This window comes from Labrus bergylta, chromosome 4 (genome assembly GCF_963930695.1).
Source record: "Labrus bergylta chromosome 4, fLabBer1.1, whole genome shotgun sequence".
NCBI classification, from domain to species: Eukaryota; Metazoa; Chordata; class Actinopteri; order Labriformes; family Labridae; genus Labrus; species Labrus bergylta.
The window spans coordinates 12,756,714-12,777,920 of NC_089198.1; the positions used below are offsets into that span (position 1 = coordinate 12,756,714).

At 40.3% G+C, this 21,207-nt stretch overlaps 1 protein-coding gene across 1 annotated transcript in view; it reads right to left on the bottom strand.

The window, feature by feature from the left end:
- Positions 1-717: 717 nt before the first annotated feature.
- The window catches only part of rem2 (RAS (RAD and GEM)-like GTP binding 2), a 40,137-nt gene continuing 19,647 nt past the window's right edge, over positions 718-21,207 (bottom strand). Inside the window, exon 5 of the mRNA XM_065953750.1 lies at positions 718-1,695. Coding sequence (XP_065809822.1) covers positions 1,367-1,695 — 329 coding nt within the window. The 3' untranslated portion in view covers positions 718-1,366. The remainder of the gene's footprint in view (positions 1,696-21,207) is intronic.

Consider the following 21,207-nt stretch of genomic DNA (forward strand, 5'->3'; position numbering starts at 1 on the left):
ATTACGGTTCCGCACGCGTAGATGGACAGCTTCAACAAAAGACAGACTCCTGAGTTCTGTTTGTGCTGCTCACTCCCAGTTTATTTGAAATCGACTCTCTTTGCTGTTTAGGGCCACTTGTAGTAACATCCCCTCCTCATTGTCTGTCCACACAAATATTTGTCTGCATGTGCATGTTGTTGAATTACAAGGTCACACCACCAACTACTGGCCTAGCATGTATACTACAGCGTTCTTTTGCACAAGGCGGTTGTTTTCGAGTATTGTCGCCTGAAAGTAGAATTAAAAAAAAAAAAAAACAAGTTCCCAAAGGATCTTTTTCATGTAAACACGGCCTAAGTCACCATACACACAAGGCAGCCATTTTTGTTAAAAGTTAACCCTCAGGTAGGACAGCTCAAATGCTTTTAAATGATCTTACAGCTGCATGTTGTACAAACTTAAGTTCTGACAAATTTGTATAATTTCACCCTTTTTCAGTTTATCAGCAACTAAAAAATATGGTGGAAAGTGAAAATCTAGAGGAGCATTGTCCCAAATTTCAAGGTAAGAGCACATATTTTAAAACCTATTATTATTCCATTGAGTAGGATTTACCTAAAGACACCAGCTATGCTTTCTGAACTGTTTAAATTGAAATTACCGTTAAACTAGGAATTTCAAGCTTTGTTTGGTATTCTGTCATATTGGAACACTGCTAAAATAGCTCAATGCCGTTGTCAACAATACCTAATTGGTTATTGCTGTTTTCTCTAAAATGATGATATGCGGTTCCACTGGATTTCTCCCAACTCATTGGCCTGTTGTTTTTCAATTTGGAAGCAGCACAATGCTATGGTATGCCGGATTCCTTATGTTTTTAAGATTTGCAAACTGGAATAATACTGATACAACATTTTTCATTTGATAACAGTATTGCAGCTTCCCACCTGAGTGTGTCGTCAAAGGAAAACAAGCTGCTGTGTAAAATAATTAATTTTCTTTCTGCCGCACTCATCAAGTAATCAGTCCTCATGGCTTAACCCAAGCGGCTCACGTCCTTATCTATTTCTCTGTTTTCTCTCAAACCTGGCCTTAATCTCTCTCAAATTGGTTTCACTGTTAGGAGGAAGATAAAGGCTCACTGCTGTGGTCAAAGGGGATTTTGGCTTTTTCTGCCAATCTCTTTCCCTTTTTCGCCCGACTTGACCTTTATCTGCCATTGCTAAATTTCTCCATCATCTTCCTCTTGTCCCCTTGCTGGCTTCCATTTTTCCTTCTCCTGCTCATCTACCTTTTACACCTCCCCCTCCCCAACATCCTTCACCCCAATGTGTGTGTACATGTGTGGGAGTTTTCCCCCTCTGCCCGTGTGTGTTCATGTGTGTCACAGTGCACTGAGGTCGTGGCAGGAGCGGGACTTCTGGCGGAGGATCTTGCTGCCCCGGTGGCGGCTCATTTCTCGATAGCGGCCTCGATCTCTGTCCCGGTCTCGACCATAGGAGCGAGGTACAAGCCCTGCCAGGAACCTTTTCGCACGGCTGGTCAGGCTCTCCCTGCGCGCTGCGCCAGGGTCGCCATCCGTCCAGCCGGGGCCCACACACTCGCCTCTTGCTGTCCGAACAGCGGCCTCTAACAGCTCGTTGGTGCCGTGGTCAAGGGAGGCGGAAAGCTCCAAGTAGACGCAGTCGAACATGTTGGCGCTGGATTGGGCCTCTGGTGGAAAGAGGAGGTAAGGGTTTTAATCAAATGTTTTAAATAATCAAAGCTTTACACACTGGCAGATGCAAAAAGAAATTAAAGTGAGCAGTTTGAAATTTAAGTATGAGATTATAAAACTAGCAACCACCTGCAGTCTGCAGCAGTGTAATGTGCATCTTCACAACATCAGACTTCAGCATCCACAGCTCACACACAGCTGTTTGAAAGTCTCTACTGTATTAGTCTCCTAAAGGTTAGTTTGTCTCCTCTTCGTAACCAAATTGTGACAAATGGAGTCAATCGAAACATCTCACTTAGTGGGAAAGAAAGAGTGCTCTGCTAGAGCGCCTTTGTGATCTTGTGATACTTAGACTTAGACTTTCTTTACTGTCATTCAAATTGTACCTTACAGTGCAGATAACAACAACATTTTGTTGCAGTTTGCTAGTTATAGTGCAGAATAAAAAACAGTAGTAAGTATTTACATAAGAATAAGGTGCAAACATAAATAGGTATAAAAATACCTATAGTCATGGTAGTGAGAAAAGTAAAGTAAAAAAGAAACCGTTATGAGGGATTGTGATTGATCACAAAGGATACAAATACACACTAGGCCTGGACTGAAACTAAACCATTTACATTATTTGTTGATCTGTATATCCTTTGTAATCGTGATCACAATTAAGATAACCCTTTAGTTTTTATTGTGCAGATTCATACCCTAACAGGTTTTAGTTATCAGACGGAGTTCGTTCAGTTGTCACAAAGCTAAATCTGACTGTCTACATGTAGAATAAAAGAGCAACCGCCAGTCAAGAGTCAGAGTGTGGGTCTTTGTTGAAAGCAACAACAAAACAATAGTGTATCAAACTTGAGATTGGATTGTTTTGTGAAAATTGTGTTTATAAGGTATACGTTAAGAGCATCAGAGAAATGAATAACAGTAACTGTGAGCTTGCATTTCAACATACTGTATCAATCTCCACAATACAAGAAAAGTCCGCCTGCTGATGAAAACAGTCCAGGAGTGTTAGAAACAAAAAAAGTTGCTAAGAAGTTCATTTTTTTGGTAAAAGCTGTGTTTCAGAGGTCGATTGATTGATTGATTGTCTTTCATGTATGTGTCATACACACATGTGTCAAGTCCTCATAGGTTTATAAGACACCAGAAATTCAGCCGAGTGGTTCAAGACTTCCTAATATTACAAAGTTGAATGCTCCTTTCACAGCTCAACAAAAACAGATTCCTCTTCTAAAGCACAACTCAAGCTTTTCATAATCATCTCACCAGAAGAAATCAACGTCAATGGAAGACATTTTTCTAAAACGTACATCCCTTATATCATCATAGATGGGACAGTAAAACAGAAAATGATTCTCATTTCACCTAACTCGCACAACATACAAACCCTGTCTTCCTCTAGAGAGGCATTCAACCTGCCTGTCTCTTAGCTTAAGGTAATGTTCTTGAACTTAACGGCACTGAGGGCTGTTTGGAGAAGCAGAGCAGTATTGGCTTATCCCTGGCCCTTGCGGTTCATGTTAATGATCCGTGGGTGAGAAACTGAACCCCCAAACTGCTCCCAAAGGCATCACCATCATTCATGAATGAATGTGAGATGATGGACAGGTTCAGTTGCTACTTTGCATGGCAGCTGCACCACTGAATCAATGAATGTTTTAAAGAGTTAATGCATGTTGTGATATCATATCAAATGGATGAATATAATTTACACACATATGAAAGTATTCCATTTTTGGTTTTTTTTTTTTTTAAATATTTCTGTCCTGATTTCAGCATTCATTAAAATCACAGCAGACCAGCTCAGAAATTATTCATTTCAAGTACAGAGAAGAAGAAACCAAGCTCTTTCAGCAGATATACTATCAAGTAATTCTGCTGTTAGTGTTGATCCTCAGATCAGAAAACACAAAGATTTATATCAGGGGTGAGACAAGGAATCAATATATTGTCACCCTGACTCCTTTGAAATAAATACGGTGCTCCAAACAGATTTGACAAGCAAGTTGATTGATCGTATCACTACTTCATGACCCCCACAGTGACTTGTATCATAAACAAGGGTAATGTGAACACAAGGTAATCGGCCAAAGAAAACGATGACAGCGGGGGGATATCGCATCGTGGTTAATAGAAGCTAAAGGATGAAGCATGATCAGAGGGGAAAACTGACACCAAACTGCAGTGATCCGGGATCGTTTACTACTGGATATCTAGTATTACCTACCTATAGAGAACAAACCATATGACGTAGTTTTGTAGGCCAACCCAGAAGTAGCATTGCCATGGGGTCTAACAACAATTCACCAGTGGGATTTTTGCATTGGATTTTGGATCATTGCAGAAAATAAGCTCTGTGGCAAACGCACGTTTCTGAAGCGTAGGCGTTTTGTTCAGCGGGATAATCTTCACAGATGAACGCCGTTTCTATGATGTTTGAAGTGTTAATGCGGCCGACAGAAAGTGAAAAGCTAACATTGTGCTACAAGCGAACTACACCACGGTCGGATGATTGTGACGTCACTACAGTTACGCTTCAGACCATCTCCGATAAACTAATCCACGTAGCTTAATAAAATGTTTACTAACCTAATAATTGCCTTAACCTAAAGATTAAACCTACAGGAGACATCTCCGACTAGTGAGAGAGTTCCCGGCCTCTGTGTCCGGCGTGATGACGTTTAATGTCCACGACAACCACTGTACTCACATTTAGCCACTTGTTAGCAACCGCCTTTTTAAAGACGCGTTAAAAACGTCAAAGTTCACAAGTGGGGGTATTACCTAACGTAGTTTATGTGGTCTAACAAAACGCAAACATCTCTTCAGCTTGTGTTAACCACAGACCTTATTTTAGCCGTCTAACCACAAACCCATTCAAAATCCCTGTTGACTTTTAGACGTTAGACCTCATGGCGCTCAAATGCTAACTTACTTCCGGGCTTTAGGACTCATTCCTGTGGCGCTCTATTATCAGCTTCAGTGTGTGACCCTCTCTGCTTTCACGTCCAGAGTTGTTGCACACTTTCTTTCTTTAGCTTATAGCTTCTGTGATTGTGCAGCTCCGGGTGATGCCGTCTCATATACATTAGCATGTTCAAAGTGTTTCCATGCCATTATACTGGGAACTTAAAGAAGCAGGTGGTGGGTCTTCTGGATTCTGATTGGTCAGGGAGGGGGAAGTGACATTGATGAGCACGTTTGTGTTTGAAAATTGAACTGTTTTCAACTGAGAAGCTTTGAATGTGGACATAAAAACTGCTGATGCATGTATAGGGTGTTTTCACGCTCAGGACGCTAAACACTGATAAAGCTGAGCTGCATTGGTTTTGTATTGAAAACTGGCGTTGCCAGCGCAAAAAAAAAGATCAGCCTTCGTGGACACAGGCCCTTGTTGTGTTGAAATATTTCTGAAATCATCGTTCATCACATTCCTTTAGCAAATCTGTCTGATCATCAGTTATAATGAAGCTTACAGAGGCTGATAGAGACAGTGCTGGCAGGAGGGGGTTAATGTTGCCACTAGCTGAGCTGTGTGAGCTCAAATCTCAGACAGGAAAATGGTTTCTGTCTCAGTGTGACTCTCCTGGATGTATTCAGGTGTCTATATGTGATGTTGGCAGGGCTCAGCATCTCAGCTAAAGCCCCCGCTGTTTACTGGTCAACAGGCTGGTGTGATAAGGAAGGCTGACTGATACAGATCATTCTGCTGCAAACAGGTTCAAGCTGGGCTCAGACAGCATTTCCTTCTTTTTTGACTGAACCTCACTCTTTCTCTTCATTGCCACTTCTCTGTTCAGGGATGGTCTCTTAAGAGCTCTTGAGCAGCTGAGTGCAGAAAAAAGCTTTTAAGGTTGACTGTTGAAATTCATAATAACTTCATCAAACTTGGCAGCAGCAGAAAGACAGAAATAAAAGGACCTCTGTTTATAAACCACTGATGAAGTACACAAGATTTCCCTGCAAGTACTGAATAAAACTTAAATCATAAACTTGCAACCATCAAGTGTAAAAACAGAACATTAAGCATATTCATTAATTAATATGATAACTTTAAAACATCAGGCAACACCCACATAGTGATTTTAAATTAAATGTACCCCCCCAAAAAAACAACTGAAGAGACAAAATGTTTGTACCATGACTTTCAACATGTATTCTTATTTTGTTGCTTTGTGTTTACAAATCAAAATGGCAAAACTGACAAAGACGGGGGTCCCAAAGGCAACACTAAACATTAGAACAATTACCTTAAATGTCAAATGTAAAATGTTCGACCTTTTCCACTAACTGCGTTAAATGATCGAGCGGTGCACAGGATGACGCTATTAATAGACGGGGATCTTCTTGTTCATTCCTTCATCCATATAACAGATCTGTTAAAACCTGTGAGGCTCCAGTGAGTCTGCATGCACTGTTCAGATATGACACACATGTCATTTAAGATAAAACCAGGCACATGCACACATGGACAAAAAGGGGGCTTGAGCACCTGCCGTTTTGCCCTCTACAGAGGAAGTTAACTTTTTTTAAAAATAAGAAATGTCTTGTTTGTGCACAGACTGGCCCAACAAACAGATGTCTTTGGTGAAGAAAGAGTTAGAGAGATAGCGATAACGATGCCCTTTTGTTCATCCTCTTTCCTCCTGCAGCTGCGAGTGCATGCGGCCACATGCCAAACGTGCAGAGGGGAGGTAGGCTACACACCGTGCAGACGACTCTGATTTAAATCTGATTGTTGTGTTTTGTTTATTCTATAAATTAAACTAACGGTAAAATAAATGCAAATGAAATGAATCAACGTCATCTTAGTCCGTCACTTCCATACAGTTTGGATATAGTCCAGTTTATTAACCCAAACACATCACATAATAAATAGAGTCTGTGAAATGTATCTGTTAAAGGAAACCTCTCTCCTCCTACCCCATGTTGAAGATAAATATTTAGACAAAGCAAAAACATCATCAAGGAGATGTTCCATTAAAGGACTGTTCTCCATATGAATCATGTCTCAAGTCAGGAACATGAACTTTTTTAAACAATAGTTCCCTAAGGTTGTGATACAGGGGACAGTACATGATAAAATGTGTTTCATTGTTCTCCTTCAGCTCACAGTTTTCACAGGTTCTTTCATCCTCAGACACAACTTCATATCTCCCTGTTTCAACATGTAGTGGTAATATACCACATCTCAACTATGCACACAGTGATCTTCTGCTTTTAGGCAAGTTATACACCTGTTTTCACATTCATACTCCTTCTTAAATAACCAATAAGTTCTTAGTTTCTTAGTCTGCCCATGATTTTGTATAGTTAAGATCTAAACTCCTCCGTATCCACACTGCTCTGAGTTCTTTTTCAGTATAACAACGGTGTAACATTTCCTGTACAGGTCAGATTTGTCTATAGTAACTCAAGCTAACTAACATTTACTGACCTTTCAAACTCAATGATTCTTCAGCTGCCAAGCTTTATGAATGGATTGAGTTTGCTCATTTTAAAGGAGATCGATGTTAACATGGGACAATCTATCTGCTCATGGAGACCATGTAATACAGTTAAAAGTAAAGAGTTTGAGAAGTGACAACTGTACCCTAAGATGATCTACTAAATACTCTCGTCTCATTATGTCAACCCTGTTCATATTCTGTACCGTTAATGTAATTGCTGTTTAACCTGTCATAGTGTTATTTAGTGCTGCTGCGTTCACACATGAACATGAAGTGAGAGCAGCAGAGTGTCACAGGTATAACAATAAAAACAACAGAACTAGGTCTGGTTTGGACGTTATAATCCGACCGCACAGCAGCTGTCGACCCAAAGCGCTGTCACCTCATAGTCGCTGAGGTAAGAGTGGAGGAAAAAAGACAAATCCCAAACGAGATCAGCAAGGCTTATACTAATACCTACCAGCTCTGATTGAATTGAACCGAGTGTTTTTAACCTCTTAGAAGAGCGTTTGAGAAATTGAATTGGAAAGGAGACAAAACAAGACTACTGGGGACAAGTGGGAAGGAAATAAGGCAAGGTTACAAGCAGATCAGTGGAAGCTGAGGTAAAGGTGATATAAGGAGAACCAGAACGGAGAAGAGGCAAGGAGAGAACAGAAGAAAAAAAAAGAGAAGGAAGCAATTGAGAAATGAGGAAAAGAGTGGAGGAGACAAGGAGAGGGATACAAAGATGACTTTGAGAGGGTGCAGAGGAAGAGGGAACAATCATCAGAAAAGAGAAAGTCAAATAGAAAAGAGATAAGACAAAAGAGAATCAAGGACAGGGTGAAGAAAGAGATATCAAAAGGAGACAAGATGAAACAAGGAGATGGAGGAGAGCTCGTGAGGAAAGAAACAAGAACAAACAACAGAAGAATAGAGGGGGAGTGGGAGGAAAAAGCTTAAAGGTGGAGTCATTAGAAATGTTCGTTGCAGCTTGGAAACACAACATTCACAGCGCACACGTACTGCTGGTTAATGTGTACTGATTGTAGCTACAATGCAAGCTACCGCACGCTAGCACAAGCTCATTATCAGTGTTTGGCACCTGCCTGTCCAACAGAAAGCAGCAAAACCTCTATGGTTCACCTTCCTTTTTGAAACAAGCTGTCATGGATATGAGATCCGATCATGTTGTGTCAATCAAGTATCTCTTTTAGTATCCATCAGCCCATTTGTAGACTTGTTTGAAGGAAAGTGCCGATGCAACAATAAGGCTTCCTGTCCATTTAGCCATTTTCATCTCAACTTTACAAGACGCTGCGTAAACTTCCCACCCTGAGAGTGACGTCACCAGGCAAGAAGAAGTCTTTTCTTCAAGCGGAGTAGATCAAAAAAGGGAAAAGAAAAATGTGAGACGAGATGAGAAAACAGAAAAGAGGAACAGACAAGATGAGAGAAGAAAAGATGAGAGGAATCGGAAGAAGGAGGGGCCTCCCAAGGGTCTCCACCTGTGTGCTGACACGGAGGAAGGAAACAAGGGAGACAAGTGAGAGAGGCATTTTGATGAAGGGGCAAAAACATGCGAGTCACTGGGAGTAAGGAAGGTGATGCTGAGAGGGGATGACAGGCCGGATGGCTGATGAAATGAACAAGGAGGAGAGGAAGAGACAGATGGACGGACTGCAGGATAAAATGTCGACTAAGCAAACTTAGCTGAGTGCATATTAAAAGACCCACACTATGGCCTTATTGGGCTATAGATTAATAGCCCCTCAGTGTGAGTGTGTGTTAAGGATGTAGAGAGAGAGGTGTAGAAGGGGGGAAGGTGGGAGATAGCAGAATAAAAGTGTCACTGTACATGCCATAAATAGACTTCATGACTCCAGCAGCAGGCCTCGGGTTCTGGAGCCAGTGTTTCTCCCTCTGTGTGTTTCTTGTCTGTCAGACTGACATATCAGCAGGAAAACATGTGGTCTTTTCAGAAAGAACACACCAACAGCCTTGTCAGTCGCCTCAGGAACAGGGACGGGCATTTCCATATCGCTGACCACATCTCTGTCCCCGTGTTATTTATTTATTTTATTTATTTATTTATTTCATGAAGGGAGAATGTGCTGAGTGTAGGCATCTCTCATTATTCAGTCTTCACCACTCTCTCTGTCCCCCATTTCTCTCTCTCTCTCTCCCTTCTTTCCACTTGTGTTATTAAGTGTAAACCAGAGCTGTGAGTGAATCCCGAGTTTCGACAGCGTGTGCAGGCACCGATGTGCACACATTTCACACTTGCTGCCTCAGTTTAACTCACAAAAACAAACAAAAATAAAAATCCCTAATTTGGGATTCTAAGCTTCAACACAATAAGCACAGACACTCGCTTTTTTTTTTAGCACCCTCCACTGACCGGATTATTTCTCTCAGTCTCAATGTTATCACATTTAATCACAACATAGTGAATGTAATCACATAGTAGATTCTTAAAATAAAATGATACCTTGTAGGATTAAGCCACAAAACGTCAGACTATGGCAGACTGTTATTTAAGGTACCACGGCTGATTTCTTTTTTTTTGTGCTAAATTTATTTTTGAATTTAATTTAATTTCTAAATGGCTTTTCAGAATGCATCACCGTTTTTCCTTTAAGAGGGCATATATCATATATCATTATAAAACCCAGTATCTGCAGATTGAGATCCATTAAATGGAGTTATACTGTCTGCTTAAAGCCCGAGACAGCTTTGTAGACCCAGAAATAGAAGTAAACAAAAATATCATCAAAGCTGCACACAATACCTTTTGTAGTTAATATAACTTGTTGCACCAAAAGGATTGTTGCTCATGGAGGATTTATCAGGTCTGGCCCTGCAGGCCTATACCTGCTCTGATGTGAAATGCCATGAGAGGATTTTTGTTTTGACTTGTCTTGTCTTTCTTCTTGTCACATCAATGTGGTATCCCTGGAGCTATTGAAACCATGTTTAGAGGTGTGAAAAAAAAGCTTTGTCTGTCCATCACTAACTTGCTAAGATTGTGTATTTTGTTCATCTCAGCATGCGTATGAACGGGCAGTGCATACACTGTACGGTTGTATGAATGCAGAAGGGAACGGTCAGGGCCCTCTAGTCCCTCAGAGAGCTAAAGCTAAAGCAAAATGAGGGAGGAAGGATCGTCTCTCAATGTGCTTGACAGGCAAGGTTCAGGCGACTGTATAAATGTCATGAGGGAATGTCGGCCACACTGTACAAGTGAATGCTTTACGACGCCCACATAAAAATAGAATTATGTGCTCACATTGTTTGAGCCAATCGTCAAGCATGGCATGAGCGCCTAAGGGTCAGAGCGTTGAGAGCTGTGAATACATTTTCCTTTGAAAAACTGCCGTAGACAGACGTTAAAGTGGGATATATGTCTAACTCAGTCGTCTTTTATACACTGCTCAAAAACAAACATGGTCAAAAATGCTCTCGCTCTCTCTCCATCACGCACGCACACACACACACACACACACACACACACACACTCATTAAAAAAAATCTGTCAGCTGGAGGTCGGCAGCTTTTTCCTTCCAACTTTTCTCTCGTTCATATATATATATTAGTATATGTGAGTGGAAGACATCAAACAAATCTGATTACTTTCTAAAGGAAGGAGTAAGCCTCCTTCACAAAACAACAGATATTGAAAATATGTGTCAAAAAGAGCAGCCATACTGTTTGAATGCTGCTGGCTGATAACTGCGGTGAGCGACAGACATGACATCAACACAATGATTGATTTACACTCATACTGACCCATCAAACTTAAGTTCTGGTATTACTGGTGCTAACATCATAATGATTTAGAAAGATCATAATATAGCTTTTGTAAGCGCTAAAAGAAATGAGTCAATGTAATCTTTTTTTTTTTTTTTTTTTGGTTCATTTGTAATGTCCGTATTTCTTGACGACTTGCAAACCCCTACTTCTTTTGACTCTAGCCTAGCTTCTTTGCTATCCGGCGGTTTAGTGAGAGCAGTGGATCCATCTCATACAGGCTATGTCTATTAACAAGTGAATAAAAGTAAAAGCAGAGTCGAGCAGCAGAGATTGGGTTCTTATTTCACATTCAAAGGAAGTCACTTCACTCTGCTGTAAATGCTTTACAATTGAAGATTTTTTGAATGAAGGCTCTATTTCTTTGACTGATTCTTGTAAGGAGTCATAACATCAACTTTCATTATACCTGAAAGTTAAATTCACCTTTGGTCACTGACAGTTTCCATACATTACAGATAAGACCATTTCCCTTTAAAGCTTCTCCAGAGGTGTAGGCAGGTCATTTCTGACTTGCCATTAAAGGGCAGTATTAGACAAAATGAGGGAGGAAGGATCGTCTCTCATTAAACGGCCAAAGAACAACTTCTTTTGATAGGAAGAGGAAAGATATGGAGACATAGTCTGCATATGAAACAAGGTTGAAAAAACTGCTACCACCAGCTATAAAGCGTCTGTCTTTGAAAAATATCCTCCGACTGGAGGTCTAGAAACTCAAAGTGGTTCTTTCAAGGACAGCAAAACAAGCCCTACTCTCACCCGATACACACACACAAAAAGACTTCCACACATCTCTCCATTCTGAAACTCCCTTCTCATACACACACTTTTGTCATATATTCGTCCTTCCCTCTGTCACTCCTCCTCTCCTCACTCCTCGCTTTGAAACATCCGGCACAGAAGATGGAGAGAGATGCGGCTGTGTGTTTGCTTGTTTGAGCCTTCTGAGTCTGTGTGTGTGTGTGTGTGTGTGTGCATGTATGGTGAATACAAACACGCATAAAGATAGTAGAAGCAGGAGTGGCCTGTAAGAGGGAGATAATCTAGACAGAGATGTCCCATTTGGAGGTAAAAAAGGGAAAAGAAAACAGAGGAGCAGAGGGACCGAGAGATGGAGCCCCTCCAGAGAATGAGACAGACAAAAAGAGGTGATGTTTGCGAGAGCAGCACAATGTGAGTCTGTATATTTCATGTATGTGACAGAGGACACATAATAAAAACCGACATGTGCTGTGACGACTGATGAAATTGAAAGGGATGACTGTGAAGCTTTTGAACTTATACACCATAAATTGAGCACACGAGTTCAAATCAAGGTCAAACTATGCAGGCTGTCAGTGTTACCTCCCTTCCAGCTGCAGCCACTCTGCACCCTCTCTGAAACGGATGAAATTCACACAATGGGACAGCCTGCCAGTGATGCATAAAATATTTCCTCATAAAGTCCAGAAAATTATAACCCGCCTGTGGTCTGTTCTGTGGATTTCAAGCATTGCTAAATGGATTTAGCGCGAAGTGTGTTTCTTCTTCAGTGGTTTTGTTTTCGCCAAGACCTGCCTCCAATGTTGCTCGCCACCAAAAAATAAAAAGAGTGAAGTGAGCGCTGAGATCCACATGATTAATTCATTTGCATTCAAATTGTTATATTATTTACATATGACCACAAAAATATTCAGCCGTATGCAAATCTCTGACATCAAGTATCAAATACACCTCTCGCACATGTATCCATATGAAAAAAAATAAAAATCTGAAAGCATTCGTTTTCATCACTTTACATCAGGGGCGTGTCCAGACCTTTTTGACACTAACTTGTGCAGGGATGGCCTGAAGTGTTATGTGTGCAAAGACAGGCACAAATAAATATCAATTATTTACTCTTTCTAACCTCACCAACAATATCTACATTGATAACAAGAGGTTATACATGGTATTACACAAAAAGTAGATTCATTTTTTAAAGTCACAATTACTTACGCAAAGTACTTCTAAAAGTGCATGCTAACTCCTGCAAAGCCCATACACCTGTCTCATGAAACCGATGTGCAACATTTGTATTTATTTAAAGTAAAAAAACAAAAGAAAATGTGCTACACTGATATCTTAAGAAAAACACTAAAAGCCTTAATACCTAACAGTTGGTTTGAACATAAGTCCCGCCTCTAACAGAGCAAATTACCAATCAGTTTGAGGATTTTTGAGGTGTCACCTCTGGACACGGCGCTGAACACGGGAGACTTTGGCTGCAGCTTTGACTCTGTGGATCATCGTGGTTTGTTCTTTTCCAGGCACTTTGTGTTTATGACCATCTTAATTTATTTTAATTAATTTTAACTATAAACATTTGATAGGACATGTCAGTTAATTAAACCCATAAATACAGACCAGCCGTTGCTGCTATAAAAGCGAATAATCACTAAAGACAAGGGTTGTACTGAAGAGGAAGAGGCAACATAATAACAAAAATTAATTGAGATATAGACTTTTATTATCAGAGTAATAACTTTCACACTTTTTATTCTTTTTTACTCTTTTTATGTTGCGATCAAACACATATTTTTACAATGGCTTCTGGGCATAAAACCCCTGTGTCATATACATAATGTGCAATGGCTCTTAGCACACGTGGGAGAGTAAGGACATGTTGATGTTGTGTTGTGTAGCAGGGATGGAGAAGACAGGGGGGGGTTTAAGAGCTTTTGTAAGACTCCCATTAAAAAGCAAACATGTTCAGACACAGAGAGTAACGGTGAGGAACGAGCCCAGTCAAAGCTAGCTTGTGTTGATCTCTGATGCTGTGGAGCCAATGCTCTGTTTTTTAAATGAACATCTGTGTCTGTGTTTTATGAGGTTTGCAGCCCATCTGTAAGTTACAGTACCAGTTAATGTAGGCCCAAGAGACGAAATGACTGGAGGAGAGACATTTGGGAAAGACACTGTTATCGTCATAGTTTAGAGAAAAGCTCAGCTGAAACAGCAGAGAGGCTGTTCCACTCATTAAAACATCACAGTATCACTGTATGTCCTCTCTCACTCTTAGGTTCCTGTTTACCACTCTATCCACCCATCTCTCAGTAAAGGCATAAAAAGCTCCCATAAAGCATAAACAAATCAGAGGAAAAATAAAGTTTGCTTATGAACTGTGTAAAATGTGTCAGACCACTTCCTTTAAAGCTCATGTGTGGAGATTTTCACTGGTTTCAAAACAGACTAAAGAATAACTGATGCCTCTATATGACCTACTAAGGTAACCAAACCATCAGCAACAAGATTGATCATTTCTATATAGTTAGAATTCATGTCTGAAACTGCTGTTCGGTAGGTGTCAACCAACGTGATTGAACAACAATGGACATCCAAACAAAGAGCCATCAAAGACTGTCAGCCACCCGTAAACTGAAAAGGACTCTATGTCGCCCCCCATCTCGTCCTGCTGCTATATCAGAGAAAGATTCAGCCCATCCTAATGTTACTGTTCCACCTGCTTCTTCAACATGTTATCCGTAAAAAAAAAAAAAAACAAGGTCAAACTCACATGCATCACAAACACTGCCGCCAGAATAATCGGTCTCCTCACACCCAACCTTACAGAACTCAATAACAGGGCCATCACACGCATTGCAACCTCCACAGAACAGAACATCACACACCCAACTGAACACTCACCTCAGCGCCACTTCCCTCAGGACGGAGGTCCAGAGAAATGAGGTGCAGAAAGGCTCGCCTGATCCTTGCTGTTATGGCTGCCCTGAATAAAAGGCCTCGCTGAACAGGCCAGAGGGGGAACTCTTGGTTGCTGTCTAACTCTGTTTGTGTTAAACTCTGTGTTTTGTGTGTGTATGTTCTTTGGTGGGAATTGTCTGTTATGACAGTGACGGTGCTGTGAAAAAGAATTTCCCCATGAGGACAATAAAGATTAAAAGTCTAAAACCCAGTTCAAACAGCTACTATTACATTTTCCATAATGAGTGATACGTTTGAGTGGTAACAGAAGGCAGGGTGAGATTTTTTTTGTTGAAAAACACGACTTGCAAATGTACAGCAAAAGGATGTGAGTTACCACCTCTGTCCACAGGGGTCACTATTATCATCACAGAGTGTTCTTCTTACAGGAGCTTTAAATTCAAAACGTACAAAATGCTATTTTAGGTCACCCAAATCCTCTCTGAAAGGATTCATCCTTAATGATATTCAAAGAGATGTTTTAGTCTGAACCAAACTGATGGACTGAACCACCAACTGAGAGACTTATTGATATTACTTCAGACCCAAATAAGCTTTCCTGTTTCCCTTCCATTATCAGATGATCTCAGCAAATCACTCCTAAAGAAAAGCTCGAGTTTTAGCCGTAAATGTCTGCACGAGGAGTTAAAAGTAATCAATTTGCGCTCAGGATTTATAACTTTCATCAATTAGTAGATCTGTTTTCTTTGCTTGAATTGTTTACCTTCTCTGTGCATCAGCGTGGGAAAAAAAAAAGCCTAATTACACCCAGGGGAACTTTTATTATAGGACGATAAAGATAAAAACGAACAATGTGTGTGTTTCAGGGCCCTTTACAGCCATAATGGATGATCGAACTTTATTCCCACATAATGAGTTTGCAAACAAAGCATTCATCCCTGGATACTGCAAACAGTCAGAGATTGATTTGGCTGATCAAAGATGAATCCCGAAAGAGTTTTTCTAATGGAGATCATGTCTGCTTGGAGGAAGATTTATGGTGTAATACTCGGGTGGAGAGGAGGATGAGCTGAGACAAAGAAAGTCTGGAAAATAGGGTTTAGAGTAGGAATAGATGAGTACCTGCGCAAAGCTCACTGTTGTTTTCAAGAGGCTATTGTGTGCCTATCAACTGCATTTACATATTTGGGCATTGAGGCACTCTTATCCATTAATGCAGGTAGAAAAACGCATCAATACATGTCAGGTCTTCATAACTACACATGGCAATTTCTCATTACAGATTGTCTATTGGAGACTTGCTTGAAAAGATTTTATAAGGAAGTGATCAAGTGAGAGCGTTTCAAATCTGGTATCTGTTTTATCCTTTGTCAGACACATACAACCGTGTGCTATAAACTCAACCTTCCTTTGTTCCTTTTGCTATGCTGCTTGTCAAGCTTCTTTTTCTTATGCACACATGTAATGCGGTTTGTTATTGTGATAATAACGGTTTACCATTGGATATTCTTTGTTGTATTTGCAACAATGGATCAGTGAGAGGTTGACAAAAGAGGGATTTTCATGTCTAGCCGCTGACTGGAAAACAACTGTAAACGTATTCGCTGACATTTCAGTCATCGTCTGACTTTTTCATGTAACAAAGAAATCCCAGTTGAAGAAGCCTTAGACACGGGCATTGAGCTCATCCAAGGTTGGGGCACATTTGCCAGCAGATTTTTGTAATATTATATGATTTTTTTTATTTAACACCTTTATTTCATTGGTATTGGTAGACAGGATCATTTTATGTTACGCGGCAAATGTATTATTTGAATTTGCTTATGAATTATCCCCTCAAAAAGCCGCACATCCTCTTTGATCACGGTGCAAGTTTGTCCTAAAAATTGTCTGTTTTCATCTGAAGGTGGAACATACACAACACACTGATAGACATGGCTGCTGGAGGAGGTGAAGGTCACAGATAAACGGAGTGTAACTAAAGTGAACAGTAGATTACATTTTTCCGAATGAGTAAAAATGTTAAGTTAAAAACATGAAATCCCCCGGGGGCCTAGCGGTTATGTCACGCGCCCCATGTACAGAGGCTATATTCCTTGTCGAGTGAGTTTTTATTGGCAGCTGCAGCAGACGCTGGGATGTGACGTGAGCTCAGTCTCATCTGTTTTCATGCTGCTTCAAATGCATCCTGTTTGAAATACAGCTATTACCTGGTTGGCAGGTTGCTTTCACCTGCAGCTTTTTATCTGATTCACCCAAATGTCACAGTGGACGTGGAGTTAGTCTCTTGTCAATTTAATTCAAAACACTTTGAATATTTGAGTGACGCAGAACAAAGTTTTGGCTTTTCATTTTTAGAAAAAGTGGAATTTATTGTTGAAGCGAATCATTTTCACTTTTTGTTTCATTTCTATATTTACTTATTTAATGAGGGAAAGCTCATTGAGATTAAGAATCTTTTTTACAAGAGTGTCCTGACCATGCCAGGCAGCAGTACATTTTAAATTCACACGTATGTAAATTCTTCCGCCAGGGGGCTCTCAATCAAAACCACAACAAAAGAAGCCCCCAACCCCTGATGAAAATGAACTCCGAGTTGACAGTAATCAAGACAAACGGGCGAAACCGACCTGAGGAAGAGAATATGTTTACAGACGATGTTTCCAAGTGTAATTTAAATGACGTTTTTATCACAGCAGCACATACAGCAACAGTACGGCAGCTTTCAGTAGCAGTTCCCGCTTCCTTATGCAGCAGATATTGACGTAACATTCTATGTTTCCATGGCAACAATAAAGACTTTGTGCCATCATAGACAGGGGCTGTTACAACTATGAAATTAGGGATTTCTCTGGCTTAAATAACTGCTGGAAATATTAGAGATGATGTAAATAATCAAAAAACAAATATATGTATCACACAAGTGTCGTCAATTTAGATATTTCAGTGTAAACTTTACATAGTTACAGAAATACAGTACATAAAAAAACTACAAGCACAGGTCGACACATGCTGGGTCACAGAGCAAAAAGTCCCGAGTCAAAGCATCGTCAACCAGATGAATCACCCTCAAACGTCCTTATTGGACCAAACCCAAACCCTCCTGCAGCATGAGCAACTAAACTCCTTTTTCCAACTCCTAGACGCATTTTGAAAACAGATAACAAGAATACCCTTTGTGACTGTATTTCCAAAAAAGATTGTACAAGTATGAGGGAAGCAAGTTAAGTATTACAAATAAATAGGGACAAGCCGATTATTTAGTCGACAGAAGGTCCATGCAGGCCAGCCAGCTCCAGCGTACAGACTACAATGATGAGTTCGGCCCTTGTGATTTGTTATGAACCTCAATGCTCCATAGTGAACAGCATCTGTAGATTTAAGGCATTGAGAAGACGCATGGAGAGATCTATCTCAACACTTTAAAGTGAGAGATTAATGAACTTCAAGAGGCGGATTTATTGAGGTTTTTATATAATGCCCCCCCAAAGTCTTTGAAAACGTAGAACTGCAGAAAATTGCATCATTATAATCTTCATTTCTGTGGAAGGATGTCTTCAATGTAGCCCCCAAAGTAATTGCTTCCATGAGACCTCTATACACATGTGCAAAGCTTTTCTTGAGGGTGAGCTGTATGTGTAAATGTGAATATTTTACCACAGAACTTTTTTCTAACCAGCCCTCGTAAAATCCACAAGAAGTCTGGTGAGCCGATGTGTGAATGCAGCTAGTAATATTAAGGAATGGGCGGGGATCGTTTACATTACGTGTGACCCAGCGCACGGGACGGGGGCGATCATTGTGCACGAAATGAAGCTACTCTTTTATGTTCCCCAGTGTGTTCTTCTCTGCTTTTTTTTGTCTATATCATGACTACATCTGATTACACGTAGCACTGATATGAATGCAAGAACCGTCATCAGCGCGTCTGACTCTGTTGCTTGAGCTGCAGTCTTGGATACATTGTAAACACTATACTTGGACATTTTTCAAGTATTGCCTCCCAAGACCCCCGTGCAACAGGCCTTATCTCCCGCTGTGAGGGACATGTGAGAAAGGGTGACTCAGGAAAATGTTGAGGATGCTGTCCTTAAAGGGATACTTCACCCATTTGCATTAAGCTTTGTATCATTAGAAACCTGGTAGTATTTTTGAATGGTCGTCCATCCCGTTCTCATTTTCCCCTGAGATGGGAAAGCTCTGTATTTCTTAGAATTCTTGGTTAGAGGGGGTGAAGGACGAGGAGCTGGGGCGGAGCTGTGCATTCTGGGATTTGGTGTCTTTCATCCACAGGAGCCAAAAAGACACTTTCTGCCTTATCTCGGTCAAGAAGGCACCAACTTCAAAATGTATTTCACATTTCTACTACATATATGACCCAATGTCAAAACAGATTCATTTTTCAACCGTTGAAGTATCCCTTTAAGTTTTCAAGAAATTTTCAGGAGTACATGTTTGCTATGCTGCCACTTGAAGTTTGAAGTTTTTTATGTTTTTTGGAAGTATAGAAATTAGAATCTTGTGTTTTCCTTCATTTAAAAAATGAAAATACAATCCAATAGCCAATGCATTTTCTTTTCCTTTATGCAGGCCTCAGTAAACACATTTTGCATAAGCTCACTTCAATAGCCAAACATTGCAGCTTGACAGAGGGAAGCATGGACATAATAACAGCAGGACGGATTGGACCTGATTCTCTTCAGACTCAAATCTTCAGACAGCAGAGATTACGACCCAAAATATTTGTAAACACAACGTTTACAGAGAGCATGGATATGCAGTAAAGATCAAGTAATGATGACCGAGATTCTTCTGTCCCTACATCGCAATCATTGTTTGATGTTGTTACAATCTCAAAGGTTACAGTTTTAATAGGAAGTCTTTTACTTGATGCCAGTTTCCCTGTCTAGCTTCAAAAGAAAGGGCTTTTAGGAGGACTAACCACGGTGTCTGCTGAACAACAAAGTTCCCGGGTAATGATTTTGTCTGGGTCTGCTTAGGTGTAAATTCCCAAACAAAGAGCAGCTGAACGATGAGCCGCCACACAGCAGGGAAAATCAATCAGCGTGCGTGCTCTCAGTGAACAGGGATCTTTCTTCCCACACGGCTTGTAACTCCACAAAATGAAGTCAGTCTTCACCGCGAGAGAAAGGTTGGCTTAGGTCAGAGGCGGTTCAAAAAGTAATTTCCTGTGACTGTATTGTGCCCATTTGGTGCTAAGCGGTCCATGTCCTGAGTCCATTCACTCAAAGTAAGTGAATGTGGGCACACATTATGACCGATTGCTTCTTCACAAAGTTACCCATGTCAATGTGGGACCCATTTTTCACTTCCCACATATCCTCCAAACACTGTCTGCTTCTCTGAGACCAGATCTGGCAACACGAGTATATCTTTTCATGTGAGATCTGGCAACACCTTCTTTCACAAGTGCTGGCAGCTCATACCTCTCCTCTCTCCGGACCATTAGCTCACTCAGTCCAACCAGTAATTAGAACGAGATTACAAGGATTCATATGTGGAACCATGAATTAAAAGTTAGAACTGCAAGATCATTTGTGTTCCTCTGTTTGGCAAAACTGTTATTATAGTTTATCTATGTTTAAAAGCTGAGAAAAAGAAACTTTGGTTAAACAACTACTGCCAAATGAGATGATACTTTCAGACACTTTTTTTTATCTGTGGCAATAATTATATTGGCACTTTTTCTTTTTTAAGCCCTGAGGGGTGAAAAAGTTAAATGGAACGGAATGGAATTTTTTTTTTTTTTTTGGGAATGACCTGAAAAATGATCAGATTTATAACTCAAAAAATGTGAATAGATTTTGAACCATGAATACAAAATTATAAGATATAGTCCAAATCAAAGGGTGTTGTATATTTTTCACTCAAAATTCGGACAAAAAATGAGGCTTTTGAATCACAGGGTTACTCACTCAACACTATACTATACTATATTATACGTTATGTAAATACGATACAATTCAGCATGATAAGATTTGACTTGTGGCCTATGACAGCAATAACATCCAGATACATTGATTCTGCAATATTAGATATATATTAAGACAGTCTTACTCAAACATCAGGCTTTCTGATTAACTGGAAAATACAAAATGCCCCTAAGATCATGTACTTTACTTAAGAGGTAAAGTACAGGATGTCTTTATTCTCTGCAATTTAGTGCCAGTTTCTCTTCTTATTGTGCGTTATCATTTAACTTTTTTACCCAACTGTCTAACATAATCCTGCTCTCTACTTTGTCCCAGCCCTACTCATTATATAGTGAGCAGTGACTGGTTTTGGAGACAAGACTTTTGTCATGCATTAATTGTGTTTTTGCCTGTGTTTTTAGCGAGGATAGAAGGGTACCCTTTGTGACATTCCCTTAATACTGAGTGTCTCTTTTATCATTTATTCATGCCCACTGCTTCAGGAGGCAGATAAATTAATTGCTTGACAGACCTGCCATGTCAAGTTAAGCTTTCTAAACCATAACTGAACAGTCACAGTTCAGGGGACATGGCTTATGCGACAATACATTGCAGGCACCAATGACCGTTTTCCATCACAGACCCA